General features: G+C 35.2%; 5 protein-coding genes across 6 annotated transcripts; 2 read left to right on the forward strand and 3 right to left on the reverse strand.

Moving 5' to 3' along the window:
- The first annotated feature begins 617 nt into the window (after positions 1–617).
- LOC115969121 (putative B3 domain-containing protein At5g66980) lies at positions 618–2,829 on the forward strand. The gene is made up of 3 exons (XM_031088693.1): positions 618–926; positions 1,778–2,252; positions 2,355–2,829. Exons 1-3 carry the CDS (start codon positions 840–842, stop codon positions 2,378–2,380), a joined length of 588 nt encoding a protein of 195 aa, XP_030944553.1. The 5' UTR covers positions 618–839; the 3' UTR covers positions 2,381–2,829.
- Positions 2,830–4,099: 1,270 nt separating this feature from the next.
- On the forward strand, positions 4,100–4,937 carry LOC115967413. Of its 2 annotated transcripts, none has more exons than XM_031086504.1 (2): positions 4,100–4,275; positions 4,346–4,892. In XM_031086504.1, exon 2 carries the CDS (start codon positions 4,375–4,377, stop codon positions 4,738–4,740), a length of 366 nt encoding a protein of 121 aa, XP_030942364.1. In that variant the 5' UTR covers positions 4,100–4,275; positions 4,346–4,374; the 3' UTR covers positions 4,741–4,892. The 2 variants fall into 2 exon arrangements, with proteins under 2 accessions (XP_030942364.1, XP_030942363.1); XM_031086503.1 differs by having other exon boundaries at positions 4,103–4,275; positions 4,369–4,937.
- Positions 4,938–5,134: 197 nt separating this feature from the next.
- On the reverse strand, positions 5,135–11,978 carry LOC115967412 (transmembrane protein 45B). Its single transcript, XM_031086500.1, has 2 exons — positions 11,944–11,978; positions 5,135–8,291 (listed from the first exon to the last, which is right to left on the reverse strand). The coding sequence occupies exon 2, from the start codon at positions 7,252–7,254 to the stop codon at positions 6,367–6,369; it is 888 nt and encodes a 295-aa protein (XP_030942360.1). The 5' UTR covers positions 7,255–8,291; positions 11,944–11,978; the 3' UTR covers positions 5,135–6,366.
- Positions 8,912–12,027, reverse strand: LOC115967411 (pentatricopeptide repeat-containing protein At2g15630, mitochondrial-like). The gene is made up of 2 exons (XM_031086499.1): positions 11,944–12,027; positions 8,912–11,513 (listed from the first exon to the last, which is right to left on the reverse strand). Exon 2 carries the CDS (start codon positions 11,339–11,341, stop codon positions 9,401–9,403), a length of 1,941 nt encoding a protein of 646 aa, XP_030942359.1. The 5' UTR covers positions 11,342–11,513; positions 11,944–12,027; the 3' UTR covers positions 8,912–9,400.
- Positions 12,028–13,425: 1,398 nt separating this feature from the next.
- Positions 13,426–18,646, reverse strand: LOC115966836 (pentatricopeptide repeat-containing protein At2g15630, mitochondrial-like). The gene is made up of 2 exons (XM_031085985.1): positions 18,561–18,646; positions 13,426–14,584 (listed from the first exon to the last, which is right to left on the reverse strand). The coding sequence occupies exons 1-2, from the start codon at positions 18,644–18,646 to the stop codon at positions 13,426–13,428; spliced, it is 1,245 nt and encodes a 414-aa protein (XP_030941845.1).
- Positions 18,647–18,987: the final 341 nt, after the last annotated feature.

The raw sequence follows: 18,987 nt of genomic DNA on the forward strand, positions 1-18,987 counted from the left end.
AGTTTTTGTTTTAGATGGTGAGATTTGTGTATTTAGACACCTTGAATCATAATAATTGTTAAATGATTACATTAATTAGTTTTCTAATAACTCATAACTTTTGGGTTAAAGTATTGGATTATTTGGTTTTGAGTTTGAATTATGTCTTTACTTTATCTCTAATTTAGAAAGTTAAAAATCTCATATGTTGAATCCATCTCTTGGATCATATCTTAAGAGTGATTTTAAACTCACACAAGAGCAAAGTATTAAAATAATGGTTAAATACCTTATACTTTTTGAGACGAGCAGTAATTTATTACCTTAGAGGCTTTGATGGCAATTTAGGATATTTTTACTGAAGACAACTATATGTTTACATCTTACTATCAATGTAACCAAAAATAAAAAATAAAAAAGATAGCAATTTAGGACAGGAGAGAGGGATGGGATTTGGTAGTAGAGAGAATATTTAAAAGATGTGTAAGATGATGTAAGGGAGTTGAGAGAAGTAACAATAAAGTGGTCCCAATGACCAAAAATGGATGTAAAACTTGTTCAAAATGCATACACTTTTTGCTGGAAATGTCTACTGCATTCTCTAACTTGATAAAGATTAAAGACCCCATCCTACAGTTCTGACTTTTGAGTCGTTTTCTTGATTCCAAAAACACTCCCCCACTCACAATCAATGGCTAGTGCAACCCAACCGAGTGCCTATCATATCTGTGATCTGAGAGTATCCTAGACGCGCTGCATGTGGGAATTGGGGTTGTGGACTTATGTAACGCAATGGAAAGTACACTCTTTGCTCACATTGTGTGATTGCTCAATGTTTTTGATATTCATCCTGGGAGAAAATGGTGAAGAACATGAGCAGCACCACCACAAAGAGATGCACTAGATTCTTCAAAGTGTTCCTACCAGAGTACTGCTCCGAGAGATTGGTAATCTATGCTCTGAATTTCAGTCTTTGTGATCTGGGTTTTTTGTTAGAAGCTTTAAATTCTCTATTTTTCTTGATTTTATATTCAAATGTTATGGACTTTGTTTGATTTGTGATTTACAAAGCTTGCTTGATGAACAAGATGGTTGCTTTACTATCTTATGTTTGACCATGAGTTGCAAAATATGATGGCAGCCTTACTTAGAAGAAACAAAACTCATATTTAATGTATGCCAATTTTTTAAGAGTAACTTGTTTTAAATATCAAAAATACCAAAGACTTAAATGTGCCATATGAGTGGCCATATTAATAAGAACATTAGACATAAACATGCTAGAGAGAAGCCTAGGAGTCATGAAACACAGAAACAGTGAAAAAATGGGGGACAAAAGATTTAGATGGTTTGTTGTGTATTGCTAGAGGTGTTGCAACAGTATCAACAGGTGCTGTTTGTAGATGTTTTATAATGGAGAAGCTGAGGATGAACAGAAATCGTGTGAAAATGTCTATAATCTCATAAATTATAGCACAAATGCGACTTAAAAGAAAATCGGTTAATAATAAATACTACTTGAGGCGTGGAAAATCATTTTACGGTTTGAAGGCATGATAATAACAAAGATTTAAATTTTGTCGGTTAAGAGCTTATTAGTGCAAATTTATCTTGTCATAACTTGCTTCGAATTGAAATTGATTTAAGAATGGGGAAATTACTGGGGCTTTTTTCTAATATATAAGTAAGGGTTTTGAAGTTGATTAAACTGTAAGGGACTAGTGCAAATATTTAAAATGATTTTTATGTGTGAATTTGTCTGTTTTATAACTTACCCTGTAACTATGTTTCTCTACAGCGTATTCCAGATGCTTTCATCTCACAATTAGACAGATCTGTGCCTAAGAAGGCCATACTCAGAAGTGGTAATAGGAAAATCTGGCATGTGAAGGTGGGAAAAATTAGTGATGGTGTGTTTTTCCTAAGTGGTTGGCAGGAATTTGTTAAAGATAATCTTATAAAGCTAGGAGATTTTTTGGTTTTCCAATACAATGGTCATGATGTGTTTGGTTTCAAATTATTTGGGAATTCTGGGTGTGAGAAGGAAGAGATTAAAACTCATGTAAGCATTAATAATAGATTTGAATACATAAAGGAGGAGGAGGAAGCAGAGGAGACGGAAGAGGAAGAAAATGATAGTGACAATGATGATGATGAGGATTATGAGGATGAAGTGAGAAACAAGAAGAAAAAGGCAAAAAATATCCGCAAGAAAAGGCCATGGACTAAATATTGTGATAGAGGACAGAAAAAGATTGTTTGGAAAATCAGTAGTAAGCATTACATTTCTCTTATGACTATTCCATTCTATATGTGTGACTGCTAGTTTGTGAATGTGTTTATCAACATATAACCTACATTTTTATTTGATTCAGGAGGTTTAGGAAAATTGGTGCTGTGAAGATTCAATATCAGTGTAAGAACACTGCTAGCTATCAAAAATTGAAGATCATGCATGTGAAGCAAAACGAGGAGAAAGTTAGTAGTGAAGATTCAAGGTCAATGTGTGTAAAACTGATAGGTGCATCTTCGAATTTATACAGTAGGGCCAATGTGGCCATATCATACAGGTCCATATTATCCATATGGGATCAGGAACTAGACCAAACCGCAAGGCAAAGGAGATGAGAAAAGCAATGTAAATGCTAGTCCCAAAGCATGTATGAAATTGCAGTAGTTTCAATTAGTTGAGCCTTGAATTTTTGTTTATTATATGTTTGCTAACATATGAAACGCAATGTCTTTGTTGTGAACTTGAATTTACATTTTGCTTTAGGTTTCTGTGTGGTTAAGATGGAGAAGACTGGGGAATTCTATACTGCCGTACCCATATTGGGTTGTTTTCTCAAACAATTGCTTATAATGCAGCTTACAGTCTCTCTAATTAGAGTACCACGTTGTATGATGTTTGTAGTTTGATACAGCTTGTTAACTATCGTAAGTATTGTGACACAAAAATTTTCAAAATATTTTATCCAAAATTTGAGATGTGATTGGTGCATATTGACAGTCGTGGATTCATATGAAAGCAAGGTTGTATCAATCATAACTTACCACTTCAAGAATAAGTGGAAAAAAAATAATAATACCGGGAAATTTAGTCACGTTCCTAACATTGCTAGTTAAGTGTTTCCCTCATAGTTGGATTTCATTGTTGACTATTAGGCTATGCTTTGTTTTAAGGATTGGCTAGGTTATTAGTTAACTCTTAAGCTATGTTTGGTTTAAGAAATTGGGAAAGAGAAGAAATAAAGAGGAGAAAAGGGAAATAAATTCATTTCTATAGTTAGGATGGATTGAGGCGAAGGAAAAGAAAAGGAAAAATGGAGAGATCCATTTTCCTCCATGGCCCACCATATTCTTTCCTCCCAATTAGGGAGAGAGAAGAGAGTTTTTATGGTGGGACTCACCAATAAGGTATATTTCTACCCATTTCTCCCTTAATCAAACAAGTGAAAGGAAAAATGTTATCATTTCTCCTCTCTTTCCTATCCTCTCTCTTCCTCCCTTCCCTCTCCCATGTTTAATTGTTTTGTATTATGCTTTGTGTAATTGCAAGCATCCAAATCCAAGTGTGGCAATGTCAATTTTTATTTTTGATGTCGTCCCCCATTAGTGGAATGGCCTTGGTTTTTCATTTATTTAGGCTACGACGAGTTTAGACTTTAGACTTTAGACTACATTCTTCCACCCCATTAAAAATTCAACACAATGGGTAATTTGGTTTATATTTATTGCTCATATAAGTTGTACATTTTGTACCAGACTGTTTTTTGATTTCTTTTAAATGCTGCAGTAATTTTTCATTAAAAAAAAAAAATTATGTATACTTTATTTAGTCTATAACGTAAATTTTACATTAAAAAAAAAATGAAAGGTAAACTAATAATTTTCCCAACTTTTACACTAAAAAAAAAAAAGAAATGAAATGTAAACTAATAATTTTCCTAACTCAATAAATGGTCCAAATTGATTAAGTGAAAAAAAAAAAAAAAAAAAAAAAAAAAAAAAAAAAAAGAGAGAGAGAATAATTGGATAAAAGGTCTATCTTCATTGGCAAACCAATTTACTCTCTACTTTTTCTTGGCCAGCATTTAAAGTGGCACTATTTTTCCTTTTTTGTTCTCAATAACCTCATCTGCTTAGCTTGTCTACCAGCCATTCTCTTTCCCACCTTATCCATTTTCTTCCATCTCTCACCATACAAAGTTTCATTTTCTTCCCTCCCTCCCACTATCATTTACTTCCATATACTTAACAAACAACTCTTCATAAACCAACCATCACAAAAAGAAGGTATAATTTTATCATTCTAAAACACTTCCTTACTGATCTTTTCGCATCTTTTGTGTAATAAGTAGTTTAGTTTTTTGCTCTCTTTTGTTTCAGATAACAATGGCCACTCTATCTCCACCTACCATTACTGCTACTTCTACCACTACCATTGCCAGCTCTAGGAGGATGAAGAAGAATGTGAATTACATATCTGGGCTGAACTCTTTTGGCGGGTTGAAGGCTCACAATAGTGTAGCCTCACTAGGCCTTCCAGTATGCACTGAGCAATCCTTTGCTAAGGTTGTGAGCTCCTTGAAAGTTCCATCAAAGAGCAAAGGTAGAGGTGGGGGAGCTCTGTCTTCTACTTGTAATGCTGGTGGTGAGATATTCAAGATTGCAGTCATCATGAATGCGCTGACTCTTGTTGGAGTGGCAGTGGGGTTTATTCTTCTTCGAATTGAAGCTTTTGTTGAAGAGTCTGAGTGAGAATTTTATTTTTAACAACTTCTGTTTTTTTATGTTTTTTGTTCATCAAGATTGTAATTTTCTTTAGTCTTTCTTTCAATTGATGCAGTACTGAATTGCTTTTGGATATTAAACACAAACAAAATTTGCAAATTGAGCTTCCTTTTAAAACACATATCAAAGAGAAGGATGATAAACAAGTTTCTATTTTGATTTGATTATTATTGTTATTATTATTATTATTATTATTATTATTTTTTTTTTGAGAAGAGGTTTGATTAAAGTTTGATGGTAATGATAAGGGTTTATTTGCTAAGTTCTTATGTTTGCTACTTTAACTGGTATGAATCTGTCATTATTTAAATTCTACTTGATTTTTTTTTTTTTTTTTAGTATATTGTTAGGTATATATTTTTGTTAGGTTAGTATGTCAAGTTAGAGGTTGGCATATTAATTAAGGAATGGAATTATAATTTTAAACATTCTTGACAAATTATTTGGAATTCGACCAAAATTTACTAATTTAATGAATATATATATACACACACATATATAATTAATACCATTGTAATGGTACACTAATATTGATTGGTACCAAAATATTTTTTTTCCTAATCAAATTGAAACCGCCTTTTGTATGGTGTTGACAACATTGTTTGAGACAAACAGCTTGTGATTTTCTAACTTTATAAACCAAGTAATAAATGATTGGGGATTATGCCGAAGGCCAAGACTAACCGACTTAAAACAGTTAAATTAGATGATACAATTACTCCATGGCTACCCTCTATTCTCTATAGAGAGCAAAACTTAGGTACATTTTTATATTAGGTTAATAATTGATTAATACAAAACAACCATGTAATGTAACTTATTGGCTTATTAGTCAATGCACTTGTAAAATTATAGCTTCCAAAACCACGTGATTGCATCTTATTGGACAACTTAAGGTATAGCAATTAAAGAATTTAAGCTAAGTTCTACTATTCTATGGAAACATAAAATGATTGGGAAGATTATAGCCATAATGTTCCAAAATTCACTCAGGTGTCACTGGTATGAGTCTCAACAGGCTTGGTACTCTAGCCTATAAAAAACTATAGTAGTAACCTTAGTTGGATTTAGTGAGGGGCAAAAATGATTGGGAAGACAACTTGAGCAGCAAACCTGAATTCACACCAGAAGGACTTTGTCGTTTCTTTTTTTTCTTTTCTTTTTTCTCTTGGAGTGGTAAATTACATGCGATCAAAATGGGACTTGAACCCATAATCTCACCCTCCACCTAACCCTTGCAAGAGGAGGCAGTGCCAATTAAGCTAGAGTTCGTTGGCCCTTTGTCATTTCATATTTCAAATTAAATGAGTCATAAATGAACTTTGCCCTTCAAATTTTTCCACACACTTCAAGATGAGTATCATCTTAGTAACTAAATAAGTTATATCACATCATATAGTATACCACCAGTATAATGATACAACTCCTGAAACAATTATTCATGGGGGCACTACAAATCTTTAGAGATATGCCCCTGGAGTTCACATTGATAGGAGTTCACATTTATCAATGCCAACTCTAATTTAATCTATATATTAAGTGCTCTGTGACCTTAAAAGGTCGTGACTTGCAAGGTTTGGCATACTTCAATTGTTATGGATGAGGTTGCTTGAAGCCATCAATTAATACAGGGAGATCCACACCTCTACTGTGAAGTTGCTCATACTCAGTTGACTGTCCCCTTAGGGTGAATTTTCCAGCTAATTTCAAGCAAATACATCCTGTAAATATCAATATTCCAGAAAGCATCCAACTGAATTGCAAATTAGCCAGTGCTTTAGCTCTCGTATCAGCCTCATCAGAGTTGCAACTGACTGCTCCAAGCATGTTATCACTGCTAGCCTCAGTCAAAAACATAACACAGCCTTTTGGGACAAACTGGGGAGCCCACAGCATAAATCCCATAATCATAAACCAGCAGCCTTGGAGCACAACTGAAATCGAAAGAACAAGAGCTGCAGGAAAACTAGTGGGAAAACAAGTTGCTGCCAGAGCTACTATGAAAGAGATTAAAACTATGAGCTGCAATAGCCAATGGTAGTGGCCTTCAAGTCCAACATGGTCAGCAGAGTGGAAATGAAGTAGAAAAAGTTCTTGACCAAATACAGTGGCTGCAAGGATTCCTACAACTCCAGAGAGGATCTCTAATGAATGAGTCAGCTCTGCAGAAAGGGTAAAACCTGCAAAAATAACCAGGTGGAGGAACATGGTTGCATGCTCAAAGCTGTCAAGCCTGAAAGCAAAACGAAAGAAAGGGTAGTCTAGAACTTGCATAAGTATTGCAAAAACTGAAAAACACAGGATGAAAATAAGCTCCAGGTGTTTAAGTTTGGATAGAGAGCCACCAAATGGGTACCAAAACCTTATTCTGAAGTTAGCAGGGCCTTTTAGAAAGTAGGCTCTAATTGTGTTGATGGTGTGCCATAGACCTAAGAGAGTGAGTGCCAAACCAGGTACTATGTGCCCAACAAATGTACCCATTGAAGCTACTGTTTTCAGAGATTGGAGGAGCCTTACCTTGCTGGCAATGCCCACACAGACCTTAAGTACATGAAGCTATTGCAGATATCTTGCAACAGACAATTCTAAAAGCTGACACTAGTTCATTGTGGTAATCTATTCAAACATTTGGTGCATGGTGCATGTTGCATGGATTTCCACAAACAAGATTGCATGAATGACATCCGATTATGTGCACTAATGTAAAAGCTTCAAAGCCTAGTAAGGAAAAAAAAGATTGATGCTTTTAGCTTTTTTCTTTTTCTTTTTTCCTCTTGCTACACTGGTGGTGTTATCTTTTAACCTTTTTGGGGGGGTTAGTACTGATGGTGACTTAGAACCATGAAAAATGAGTCTTATTGGTAAAAAATGTTGCTGATTTGGGAGGTCATGATAATCTTTTTACCATTTTTTTAGAATAGCAACAATAAGCTACACTGAAAGTGAAGGGTAGTCCTCAAAAAAGGAAAGGGGGGAGGGGAATACATTTTAAACCTTATCATTCATGTGCTATAACAAATTAAATATCGTAGTTTCATAAGAAACAAATTAAACCCTCAACCGATATTAAGGTTTAACTTTTAAATAAATAAATCATAATTTGTTACTTTTTGAAGTTATAGGGTTTAATTCTAAACTATTGGATTTATAATGAAATTTTTCCAAAAATAAAAAATAAGTAAAAGTATACCTCTGTTCTCATAGGATGAACCCAAAACCTTATTAAACAAAGAGAACGTAGTTTTTAATTACAAAGATTGGCGATTGGACAGTGCCATTCACTATTATGTTTACCATTGTGGGATTCCACTAATTAAATCATATGAGACAACCTGTTTGCTGATAAGGCCCACGCCCAACTCTTAAAGATTGTGAGAGGACCACGAGTGATTTCCCTATCTGCATGTAGTGGAGAGAGCATTGTCTCCAATATAACACGCCAAATAAGGTTTTCCCCACTTGTTAAAGAAAATCCAGTGGATTGTATTTGACTAAAGGATTCCATAATGATCGTAAAGCTGTATGATGGTGAATCAGTGAATAAAAAATCCATGCAATAGGAAAAGCTGATAATTATATGGCACCTGGAAAAGAATATTCTCTATGGAACTGTGGCTAAGGAAGTCATGAGAATAGCATTTGAGCAAAAAATTCTTAATCTAACAAAGTTAAGGAATTGCATCAAAACTTTCACTGAAAGAAATAATAATAATAATAAAGCAAAAAAAGGAAAAGCACCCAAAAAGAGTTGGCATCTTTCAGTACTAATATGCTATCATACTTCCCAGACAAAGTGAAAACCACTTCAACAACAGAACCATTGTAGGCCTTGTTCCATCAACCATTACTTTCACAATAGTTAGTAATTTAGCTTTGGAGATCAAATTAATGAAACAATTAAGGACCTGGGTACGTCCTCTAATTACTATTGTCAGACATCATGACTCAGTGAACCCAGAGTAACAAAATAGAACATCTGTAATATTTTTTTTATTGGTACGTTACACACCCAATGTGTTTTGAGAACCCACAAGCCACAATCTTAACCCTTCCCATAGAACTTACATGAACTTATAAGAGCGCATTGGCAATACAAAATAGCTATAATTGACAAAGGAAAGTATAGTATAGACATTACTGCAAAGAAAGATAGAAAAATATTATTTTGCTGAGTTTTCTCTCTTGCATTCTAGGCGTCTAGCATTCAATCTAGCTAGAGCAATTTTCCAATCTAGAGTTATCACAAAATATTGAAAATCTTCCCAGCTATTGTTTGGCTTTACAAAAGTGGTCTCTGTCAAAAATATGCATGATACTTTGTTCCTTTTACAATATCAAGTATATACAACAGTAATGTTCAGGGCTGTATGACAAATAAAGGATGCGTATGAAATTAAACACGTTGTATAATCTTACAATGATTCATTTCAGAAGGCAATGATGCTGCTCCATAAACCAGATTCAACTTTTCTGAACTTACTGTTACAAATCTAGTCAATAATGTAGACTTATAAGCTCAGCATGTCAACAAGCCAGTGCTCAAAGCAAGAAGTGACCAAAAAAATCTCTGCTTCTAGAAAATCTCTTTCTATGTAAAACTTTTAAACACTGGGCAGAAAGAAAATATTTAACAATCACCATTTCCCACAGAGTTATCATCTTTGCCAATCCCTTCAATTAAAGAGAGATAGGTGCTGTCATCAGGTGTTATCCCTTTACTTGTCATTTCTCTGAGGAGCTCTTCAGCATGATCGGCTTCTTGGTTTTTGCTTAGACCTTTTATAAGGGCATTGTAAGTAAGAAGTGTGGGATTGAAACCTATACTCAACATCTCATCCCGAACTCTCAACGCATCCTTGATATCACCTCTTCTACTATAGCCACTAATGAGAGTATTGTAACTAATATGATCTGGCTTGATCCCCCTTCTCTTCATCTCATTGAGAAGTTCACGAGCTTCTTCAACTTTCCCCTCCCTACAGCGCCCTTGCATTAATGTATTGTAAGTCACTTCATCAGGAGGAACCTTCATCCTATCCATCTCTTTCAAAAGAGAAAATGCACGGTCCATACTACCATTAGCACAGTGACCATCAATCAAGGCGTTGAACATTACAAGATCTGGCAACACACCTTTACGTTGTATCCTCTCAAATAAATCATCTGCTTCCTTCATTCTATTACGTTTACTCAAAACATAAATGAGTGAGGTATAAGTTACCCCTGTAGGCTGAATCCCTTTAGTCATCATCTCATCATGGAGCCTAAAAGCTTTTATTGCATTTCCACATCTGCAAAACCCATTAATCATGATGTTATATGTAATGGCATCAGGAACCAAACCTTTCTCTCCCATTTCCTTTATCAAATCATCAGCCTCACTCATTTTAGCCTCCAAAAACAATGCATGAATTAACAAATTGTATGTTGACACACTTGGCATTATGCCCTTCCTAACCATCTCATCCCTATAACAAAAAGCCATCTCCAAATTCCCTTTATTGCAATACCCATCAATCAAAGCATTGTATGTCACAGCACTTGGAACCAACCCATTGTCCACCATTTTACCAAGTAGCCCAGATGCCTCCTCAAGCTTTCCCTCCTTACACATCCCACTAATAAGCGAACCATAGGTGTATGAATCTGGTTCAACACCTTTGCCTTTCATGGATTTAACAATCATTTGAGCCACTTCAACCTTCCCTCTAGAACAAAACCCATGTACTAGCGTATTATATGTGACAATATTAGGCTTAATCCCTAAACCCTCCATAAACCCAATAAACTCCTTTGCCTTCTTCAACTTCCCTTCCTTACACAACACATTAATCATTATATTAAATGTAAACACGCTCGATTTTATCCTCAACCTAAACATCTCAGCATACAAAACCCATGCCGCCTGCGTTCTATTCACCTTTGACAACAAACTCAACATATTATTACAAGTTTCAATCTTGGGTACAATACCCTTTTCCTTCATCATATTAAAACACTCAAAAGCCTCATCAGCCCTCTTCAATTCACAGCAAGCCCTGATCAACAAATCAAAAACAATACTACTTTTTATACTCAAACTATCACGGGCAAGCGCCAACTCGTTGAAAATTACTCCAATTGAAGCGATGCCACTAGAAATGGCTTGCTTTAAGAGTTGTAGAGTGGCCTTTGGTGATGGGAGGCGGGCAACAATAGCGATGGCAAGGCAACAAGCTTTGATATCAAGACGACGGAACTCAATGTGTGTTATAAACTCAAGAACAAGCTGCGGGGTTTTGTGAAGGTTGAATAGGGTGGTGGAGATTAGAGAGGGAGTGAGGTTTGGCGCAAGGTGTTTGATCAAATGCCATTGAGAAGATTGGATGGAGTTTTGGAGGTAGTTCAGGGTGATTGGTGGAGGGTTCGCCGTGGCATATTGAGGGAGGGTCTGGGTTTGTGGGGAGCTGTTTGGTTGAGGGGTTGAAGAGAAAAGAGCAAGGGAGGGAGATGAATCTATGGGGAAGAGGATGGGCTTGAGCTTGTGGTGTTTGAATGCTTGCAAATTGAGTATTTTGTGGGGCATCATTTTGGCAAGAAGGACAGATGATTGCGAAACCTAAGTGTGTTTTCAAGACCTGGATGGGCTTCAGCTTACAACTTTCAACCCCTTCTTTTGTTATTAATAGTCTGACTAGCATGGGCAATACCCATGTTAACTCTGCCTATTGAGTTCTAGGAGATGATGATCAATGCATTCCCTGTAAAAGATAAGCATATAATACATCACAGTATGAAATAATAAATATATAACACAAGTAAAGGCAGTGCAAAAAAATAAAATTTAAACATCATCCTTTTGCCCCCATTGACATTGCATGCTACAATCAGGGCCGGCCCTTCCCTTAGGCGAGTTAGGCAATTGCCTAAGGCCCCCAAGTGGAAGGGGGCCCCAAAATTTTAGAAAAGAACCGGGTAGTAGAGGGGGAAAAAATATATATATATTAGTTTCAAATGAATTACAAAAATAATCTGGCACATCCTTTTAACCAAAAAAACAAAAAATTTGGTAAATCCTATTAAACATTGGTTCTAAACAAAATCATTGACCAAAAATCAACCCAAATCCGGTCTAAGAGATTAATCACAAATCAAAACAAATAAATCCACTCAAAACCCTAAAAATTTTACCTTTCTCTCTAGTCTCTGCTCTCCGCCTCTCTCTAGTCTCCAGTCTCCACTGTTCGGTCTGTTCTCATCTGCTCAACAGACAACAGCTCAAGGCTCAAGCAAGGCAGCAAGCTTGAAGCTCCTCCGCCTAGACGGCTGGTCCAGCTGGACCGCCTCAGCCTCTCTCTGATTCTCTGCTCTCCGCCTCTCTCAAGTCTCAACTGCTCACCTCACCGTATCAGGTTCTGAGGTTCAGGAATCAGGTATAAAATAATAAATCTTTGGGCCATTTTATTTGTTAAGAACTTAAGATAACTTTGTTTATTTGGGCCCTCCCTGTCTGGTTTTGTAACTTTGTTTATCACTTATCAGTTTATCATTACGGCTGCCTGGACCCTCCCTGGACTGGGCGTTAAGTTTGGGCCTTCAAGTTTTTTTTGTTTTTTTTAAAAGCCTGCATTTTTTTTTTTTTCTTTTTGGTTATAGATAGGATTTGTTTTGTGTGTTTTTTTTTTTGGTGGGTCTTATTAATAAGTCTTGTGTCAGTGTTATGGCTGTGCTTAAATTTTTGTTATGCTTGTACTTAATTTTTTTTTAATTTATGCAGGTTGAGATTGCTAAAAACTTGTTATTGTTCAGTGAAATTACAACAATACTTTTTATATAAATCAGGTTCTATTTCTCATTTGCTCTGCACTTGAAAGTTATTTTTTATTTTAGTCTTTATAAATATATTGTTTGATTAGAAATGTCTACTAGAAAATATGCATCTGGATATGAAAAACTTAAAAAAATAAGAAAAGAAGAAAAATTAATTGAGTCTCAAAAAGGATCAATGGATAAATTTGTTATTAGTAATAAACAAAATATAACACAAAATTTAAATGAAAATATCACAAATGAGCAAGAAATTCACCAAAATAATTTAGAAGAAAATGATGTTCAATTTTGCAATACAACAAATCTTGATAATGAACTTCAAAATAATTTAAAAGAAAATGAAAATAATGATAAAAAATATAATATAAAAATATTAAATAAACATTAATTTAAATAATATATAAGTATAAAAAAATGTCACATTTTTAGTTCTCACCTTAGGCCCCAAAATGTCTAGGGCTGCCCCTATTTTCCTCTCATCCTCTCTCTGCCTCAACCCACGTCACACCGTGCTCCATGACTGACCACTAAGCTCTCCTTCTAAACCTCCATGGCTGGAGCTTTTCAAACTCATCACCTCCAACCACGCACCACTACCAAACCTAGCCAAAATCAAATCACAACCACCACCATGGCCAAAACCCAGCAAAAATCAAATCACAACAAAAACCCAGAAGCCCACCAAATCACAAATCAAATCACATCCACCGAAATCAAAGCACAAAACCCACAAAACAACCAAAATCACAAAATGAAAACACTGAAAGTGAACCCACCGTTAAAAAAACATATATTGGTTTTGTTATTATATTTTAGAAGAAGAATCATATTGTTGAACTAATTTCACCTCGTGAGAGTTTTGTAACTAATATGATCTGGCTTGATCCCCTTTCTCTTCATCTCATTGAGAAGTTCACGAGCTTCTTCAACTTTCCCCTCCCTACAGTGCCCTTGCATTAATGTATTGTAAGTCACTTCATCAGGAGGAGCCTTCATCCTATCCATCTCTTTCAAAAGAGAAAATGCATGGTCCATACTACCATTAGCACAATGACCATCAATCAAGGCGTTGAACATTACAAGATCTGGCAACACACCTTTACGTTGTATCCTCTCAAATAAATCATCTACTTCCTTCATTCTATTGCATTTACTCAAAACATAAATGAGTGAGGTATATGTTACCCCTGTAGGCTGAATCCCTTTAATCATCATCTCATCATGGAGCCTAAAAGCTTTTATTGCATTTCCACATCTGCAATACCCATTAATCATGATGTTATATGTAATGGCATCAGAAACCAAACCTTTCTCTCCCATTTCCTTTATCAAATCATCAACCTCACTCATTTTAGTCTCCAAAAACAATGCATGAATTAACAAATTGTAAGTTGACACACTTGGCATTATGCCCTTCCTAACCATCTCATCCCTATAACAAAAAGCCATCTCCAAATTCTCTTTATTGCAATACCCATCAATCAAAGCATTGTATGTCACAGCACTTGGAACCAACCCATTGTCCACCATTTTACCAAGTAGCCTAGCTGCCTCCTCAAGCTTTCCCTCCTTACACATCCCACTAATAAGCGAACCATAGGTGTATGAATCTAGTTTAACACCTTTGCCTTTCATGGAATTAACAATCATTTGAGCCACTTCAACCTTCCCTCTAGAACAAAACCCATGTACTAGCGTATTATATGTGACAATATTAGGCTTAATCCCTAAACCCTCCAGAAACCTAATAAACTCCTTTGCCTTCTTCAACTTCCCTTCCTTACACAACACATTAATCATTATATTAAATGTATACACGCTCGATTTTATCCTCAACCTAAACATCTCAGCATACAAAACCCATGCCGCCTGCGTTCTATTCACCTTTGACAGCAAACTCAACATATCATTACAGGTTTCAATCTTGGGTACAATACCCTTTTCCTTCATCATATTAAAACATTCAAAAGCCTCATCAACCCTCTTCAATTCACAGTAAGCCCTGATCAACAAATCAAAAACAATACTACTTTTATACTCAAACTATCACGGGCAAGCGCCAACTCGTTGAAAATTACTCCAATTGAAGCAATGCCACTAGAAATGGCTTGCTTTAAGAGTTGTATAGTGGCCTTTGGTGATGGGAGGCGGGCAACAATGGCAATGGCAAGGCAACAGGTTTTGATATCAAGACGATGGAACTCAATGTGTGTTATAAACTTAAGAACAAGCTGCGGGGTTTTGTGAAGGTTGAATAGGGTGGTGGAGATTAGAGAGGGAGTGAGGTTTGGCACAAGGTGTTTGATCAAATGCCATTGAGAAGATTGGATGGAGTTTTGGAGATAGTTCAGGGTGACTGGTGGAGGGTTCACCGTGGCATATTGAGGGAGGGTCTGGGTTTGTGGGGAGCTGTTTGGTTGAGGGGTTGAAGAGAATAGAGCAAGGGAGGGAGATGAATCTATAAGGAAGAGGATGGGCTTGAGCTTGTGGTGTTTGAATGCTTGCAAATTGAGTATTTTGTGGGGCATCATTTTGGCAAGAAGGACAGATGATTGCGAAACCTAAGTGTGTTTTCAAGACCTGGATGGGCTTCAGTTTACAACTTTCAACCCCTTCTTTTGTTATTAATAGTCTGACTAGCATAGGCAATACCCATATTAACTGTGCCTATTGAGTTCTAGGTGGTGATGAGCAATGCATTCCCTGTAAAAGATAAGCATATAATACATCACAATATGAAATAATAAATATACAACGCAAGTAAAGGCAGTGCAAAGAAATAAAATTTAAACATCGTCCTTTTCCCCCATTGACATTGCATGCTACAATGTTAAGAACATTACACTTGCTAAGAAAAAATCATAAATATTATATTTGTCTCACTCAAAATTATCGTCTTCAAAAGCATTCGGAAGTCTTACTTCCATACCTATGAACCACATTTCAACTAAAAAACAAGGAGTAAATCATAGGAAGACATTAAAAAGAAATACCAAGTTCATTTCACTTTCTAAAAAGCTCAATTAGATTATACAAAGCACCTAAGTGGAACAAACACATTCACAAACTCAATATATGGGATGTGGGACTTAGCAATACATTCCAGTCCTCTAAGTTTCAAAACTAACTGTCGTCCAGTGTTGCCATTAAGAGCTCCAAAACGAGTTGTTTTGGACTGATTTTTTAATATTTAATTTTAATTTCTTATTATTTTTTTTTAACCCAGAAATTAGAAAAAGAAAACCCATACTATGTTGTCCCTGCCTCATCTGAAGAACACAAAACAATTTATACCCAACAACCATAGACAAGAGGGAAACCTCAAAAGTTCAATTAACACTGAATAAAACATAAAACACTAATTTTCCCAACTCATCCATTAACACAGACTCACTAAAAAAAAAACCCAAATGCAATGAGCAAATGCAAACTAACTTAAAGGATTGAAATAAAAAGCAATGAAACTTAAAGAGTGGGTTTTGCATTTTAGCCTTAAAAAGCAAAAGGAAAGAGAAGTACATACCAACTAGTGAAGGCGACGATGATGGCGACGGCAAGTTGCCAGCGGCTGTCCGCTGAGGGTGGGTGGGGGAAGCGATGGATGGGCTCTATAATCTACGACTTCTCAGGCTCAAATGCCTTGGCAAATAGGGGTTTAGGGGCTTATTAAGGGTTTTGGGCCTTTTGGTTGACCTTAGTTTTAACTTATTTGGCTTTTATTTGCAATTTTAAGCTTTACTTTTTTTCTTCTTTTTTTTCTTTGTTATAATTGTACCTTCTTTTTTTTTATCTTTTTTTTTTTTTTTTGGGTTGTTTTGATTGGAGCTTTGTAATTTAGACGGTTAGGTCCGGTTTAGTATGTAATTCCAAGCAACAGTTTTCAGTATTTTTTTGGATTTTTTAAATTATGTTACTCATTTTAGGGTGTTTAAACAGAGAATTTGGAAAATCCCTCTTACTAGTTTTTACTTTTTAGATTTCAAATAACATTGCTCAATAATACTTTTGTAAATATTTTGAAAAACATGAGGCCCACTTGATTAGACAACACATAAAGCTTCCTTCTTCAATTCCAACTAGGGGGTCCACTTGTCAGCTTTTTAAAAAAACACACATATACCAAACATACAATTATATTTTTTTTTACACACTTAAACATGTTATTTGAAACACAATAGGGCCTGTTTGATAATGTAACTCAAACAACAATTTTTGGTGTTTAGATACTGAAAATTGTGGGCCCAAAAAAAAATAACATGTTTGGTATGAGCATTTTTTTAGGAGTGTTTGAGTTACATTTTTCATTTAGGATGTTTAAACACTGAATTTAAAAAACTTCCCTTACTAGTTTTCAGTTTTTAAATAATATTGTTCAATGACACTTTTGTAAATATTTTAAAAACTATAAGTCCCACTAATTAGACTACATGTTATCACTTTTTAAAAAAAAAAAACACACACACACACCTACTAAACATACAATTATGTTTTTTCACTTTTGATAAGACGTTATTAAAAATAAGTAAAGAAACTCACCGAAATGAATATTTAAAAGCACATTTTTGGACCAATAGAACAAATTTTCCTTTTAGATAGAGAGCCCTTTTTTTTAGCCTGACCGAAATAGGCGAAGATATACAAAAGAATAAGCTTGAGATCATAGGATCATTAAAACCCAATCAATCCCAATAATTTTAGATTAGATACAAAGTTGTGACTTGGGAGTCATCTTGAAACTATCCTAGTCATTAAAGATAAGTAGAATAATAAGATCCTAATCACATTTTTAACAAATTTGGAACTTTGAAAAGGTAATTTGTTGTTTCTCTTTTTAAGAACCCTGTTTTTTACATCTCCAATTTTTTTTTTTTTTTTATAAACATTAAAAAGATGTTTCTAATTTTGGAATGTATTTTTTTTTTTAACATTTTAAAAACAAAATTAGGAAATGCAAACCAAACAGGTCCTTACTATTTGACTCTATGGAAGAAAATAACAATGTTATTATAATTATATTTTAGCCTATGTTGTATGTGCATTCTTTACACTGTTGACATTTATATTTTTGCACTGCTTGTAATTGTTTGCATGTCCGGATTATTATTTACTCATTAAATGTTTATTGTGGTAATTTCTTAATAACTGTTCATGTTTGATCAAGTTACGCTACAAGTTCTTATATCCTTAGTTTTACTTGATCGTATTTTACTTGCTTTTTATACTTGCCTTGTATTCTATTTGTTTCATATTTAATGAAGTTATTTGTTATGTGTAAGTGTTTCAAGATACATGTGTATATGGTTCAAGTGTTTCACAGGTTTTAGATTTAGGTGTAAGTGAGTTTTGTCTTTGTTCCCATACTCACGTTTTAAGTCTAGAGTCTGTTTAGGTGTTTTGTCACAGAATAGCCAAAGGAATAGATTGTAAAATTGTGATTTACAACTATGTTTTATGCTGGCTTTAATTCCATGTCAAATTTGATTGTAATTTTGTTCAATCATTTCTCTGTATTTTTGTGGGATTTAATGTAAAAGTTGTGTGTCAGAGTTCGGTGAAGAATCTGTAAAGATGTGGATTTCGTAACTTGCTCGCGACTAGCTCGAGACTGCTAACTCATGAAACATGCCACGTGAGAAGCACATGCTGAAATTTGAAGAGTCTTTGATAGGCTGGATTTCGTGAGTCATTCGCAACTCAGGCCAAGTCGTGAGTGACCTATGAAACTCACTGCTTAGTTACTTTTTTAGTGTCTCTTTTTTCATTTTTTTACCAATACTATATAAACCCTCATTACCCATGAAATGTAAAAAGAACAATGAGTATTCACAAGAAACTTTTGAGAGAGAAAACCCTAGCCAAATACTTGAGAGTTGGAGATTGTTTACTCACAATCCTTTACATCATTTCTCTAGGGTTTCCATTTTAGCCCCACCTCTCCATCTACACATCATTGAGAGGTTCTTAGCCTAAAAACTTACCTCACCCATTCTGAGTGTTGAGAGAAGTTTTGGTGCCTATGGGCAGTATTAGAAGAAGCCATTGAGTGGCGGATGCAATCGGGCATAATTGCGGAATCCAGATAACTAGTGAAGACAAGACTCCGAGAAGTTCGTTGATAGCAAGAGCTTAGAAGGCTCAAGTATAGTGGGTAGATTAGACTTGAAGAATCTTTTTGATATTCATGTACTCCAACTTATTTACTAGTGTATCAATTTCGGCTTGGAGGGCCGCGGAGAGGTTTTTTTGCCGAGTACTTCGATTTCCTCTTTGATATCATGTTTTGGTGTTATCTTGTGTTGCATCTCTTTTCCCTACTCTTTAAACTTTACATTTATTGCTTTTTGCACTTGCTTATGGCTTAGAGTAGTATTCTGGTTTATTGCACTTCATTTACTCTTGTTCCGT

The sequence above is a fragment of the Quercus lobata genome, chromosome 11 (genome assembly GCF_001633185.2).
Source record: "Quercus lobata isolate SW786 chromosome 11, ValleyOak3.0 Primary Assembly, whole genome shotgun sequence".
NCBI lineage: Eukaryota > Viridiplantae > Streptophyta > Magnoliopsida > Fagales > Fagaceae > Quercus > Quercus lobata.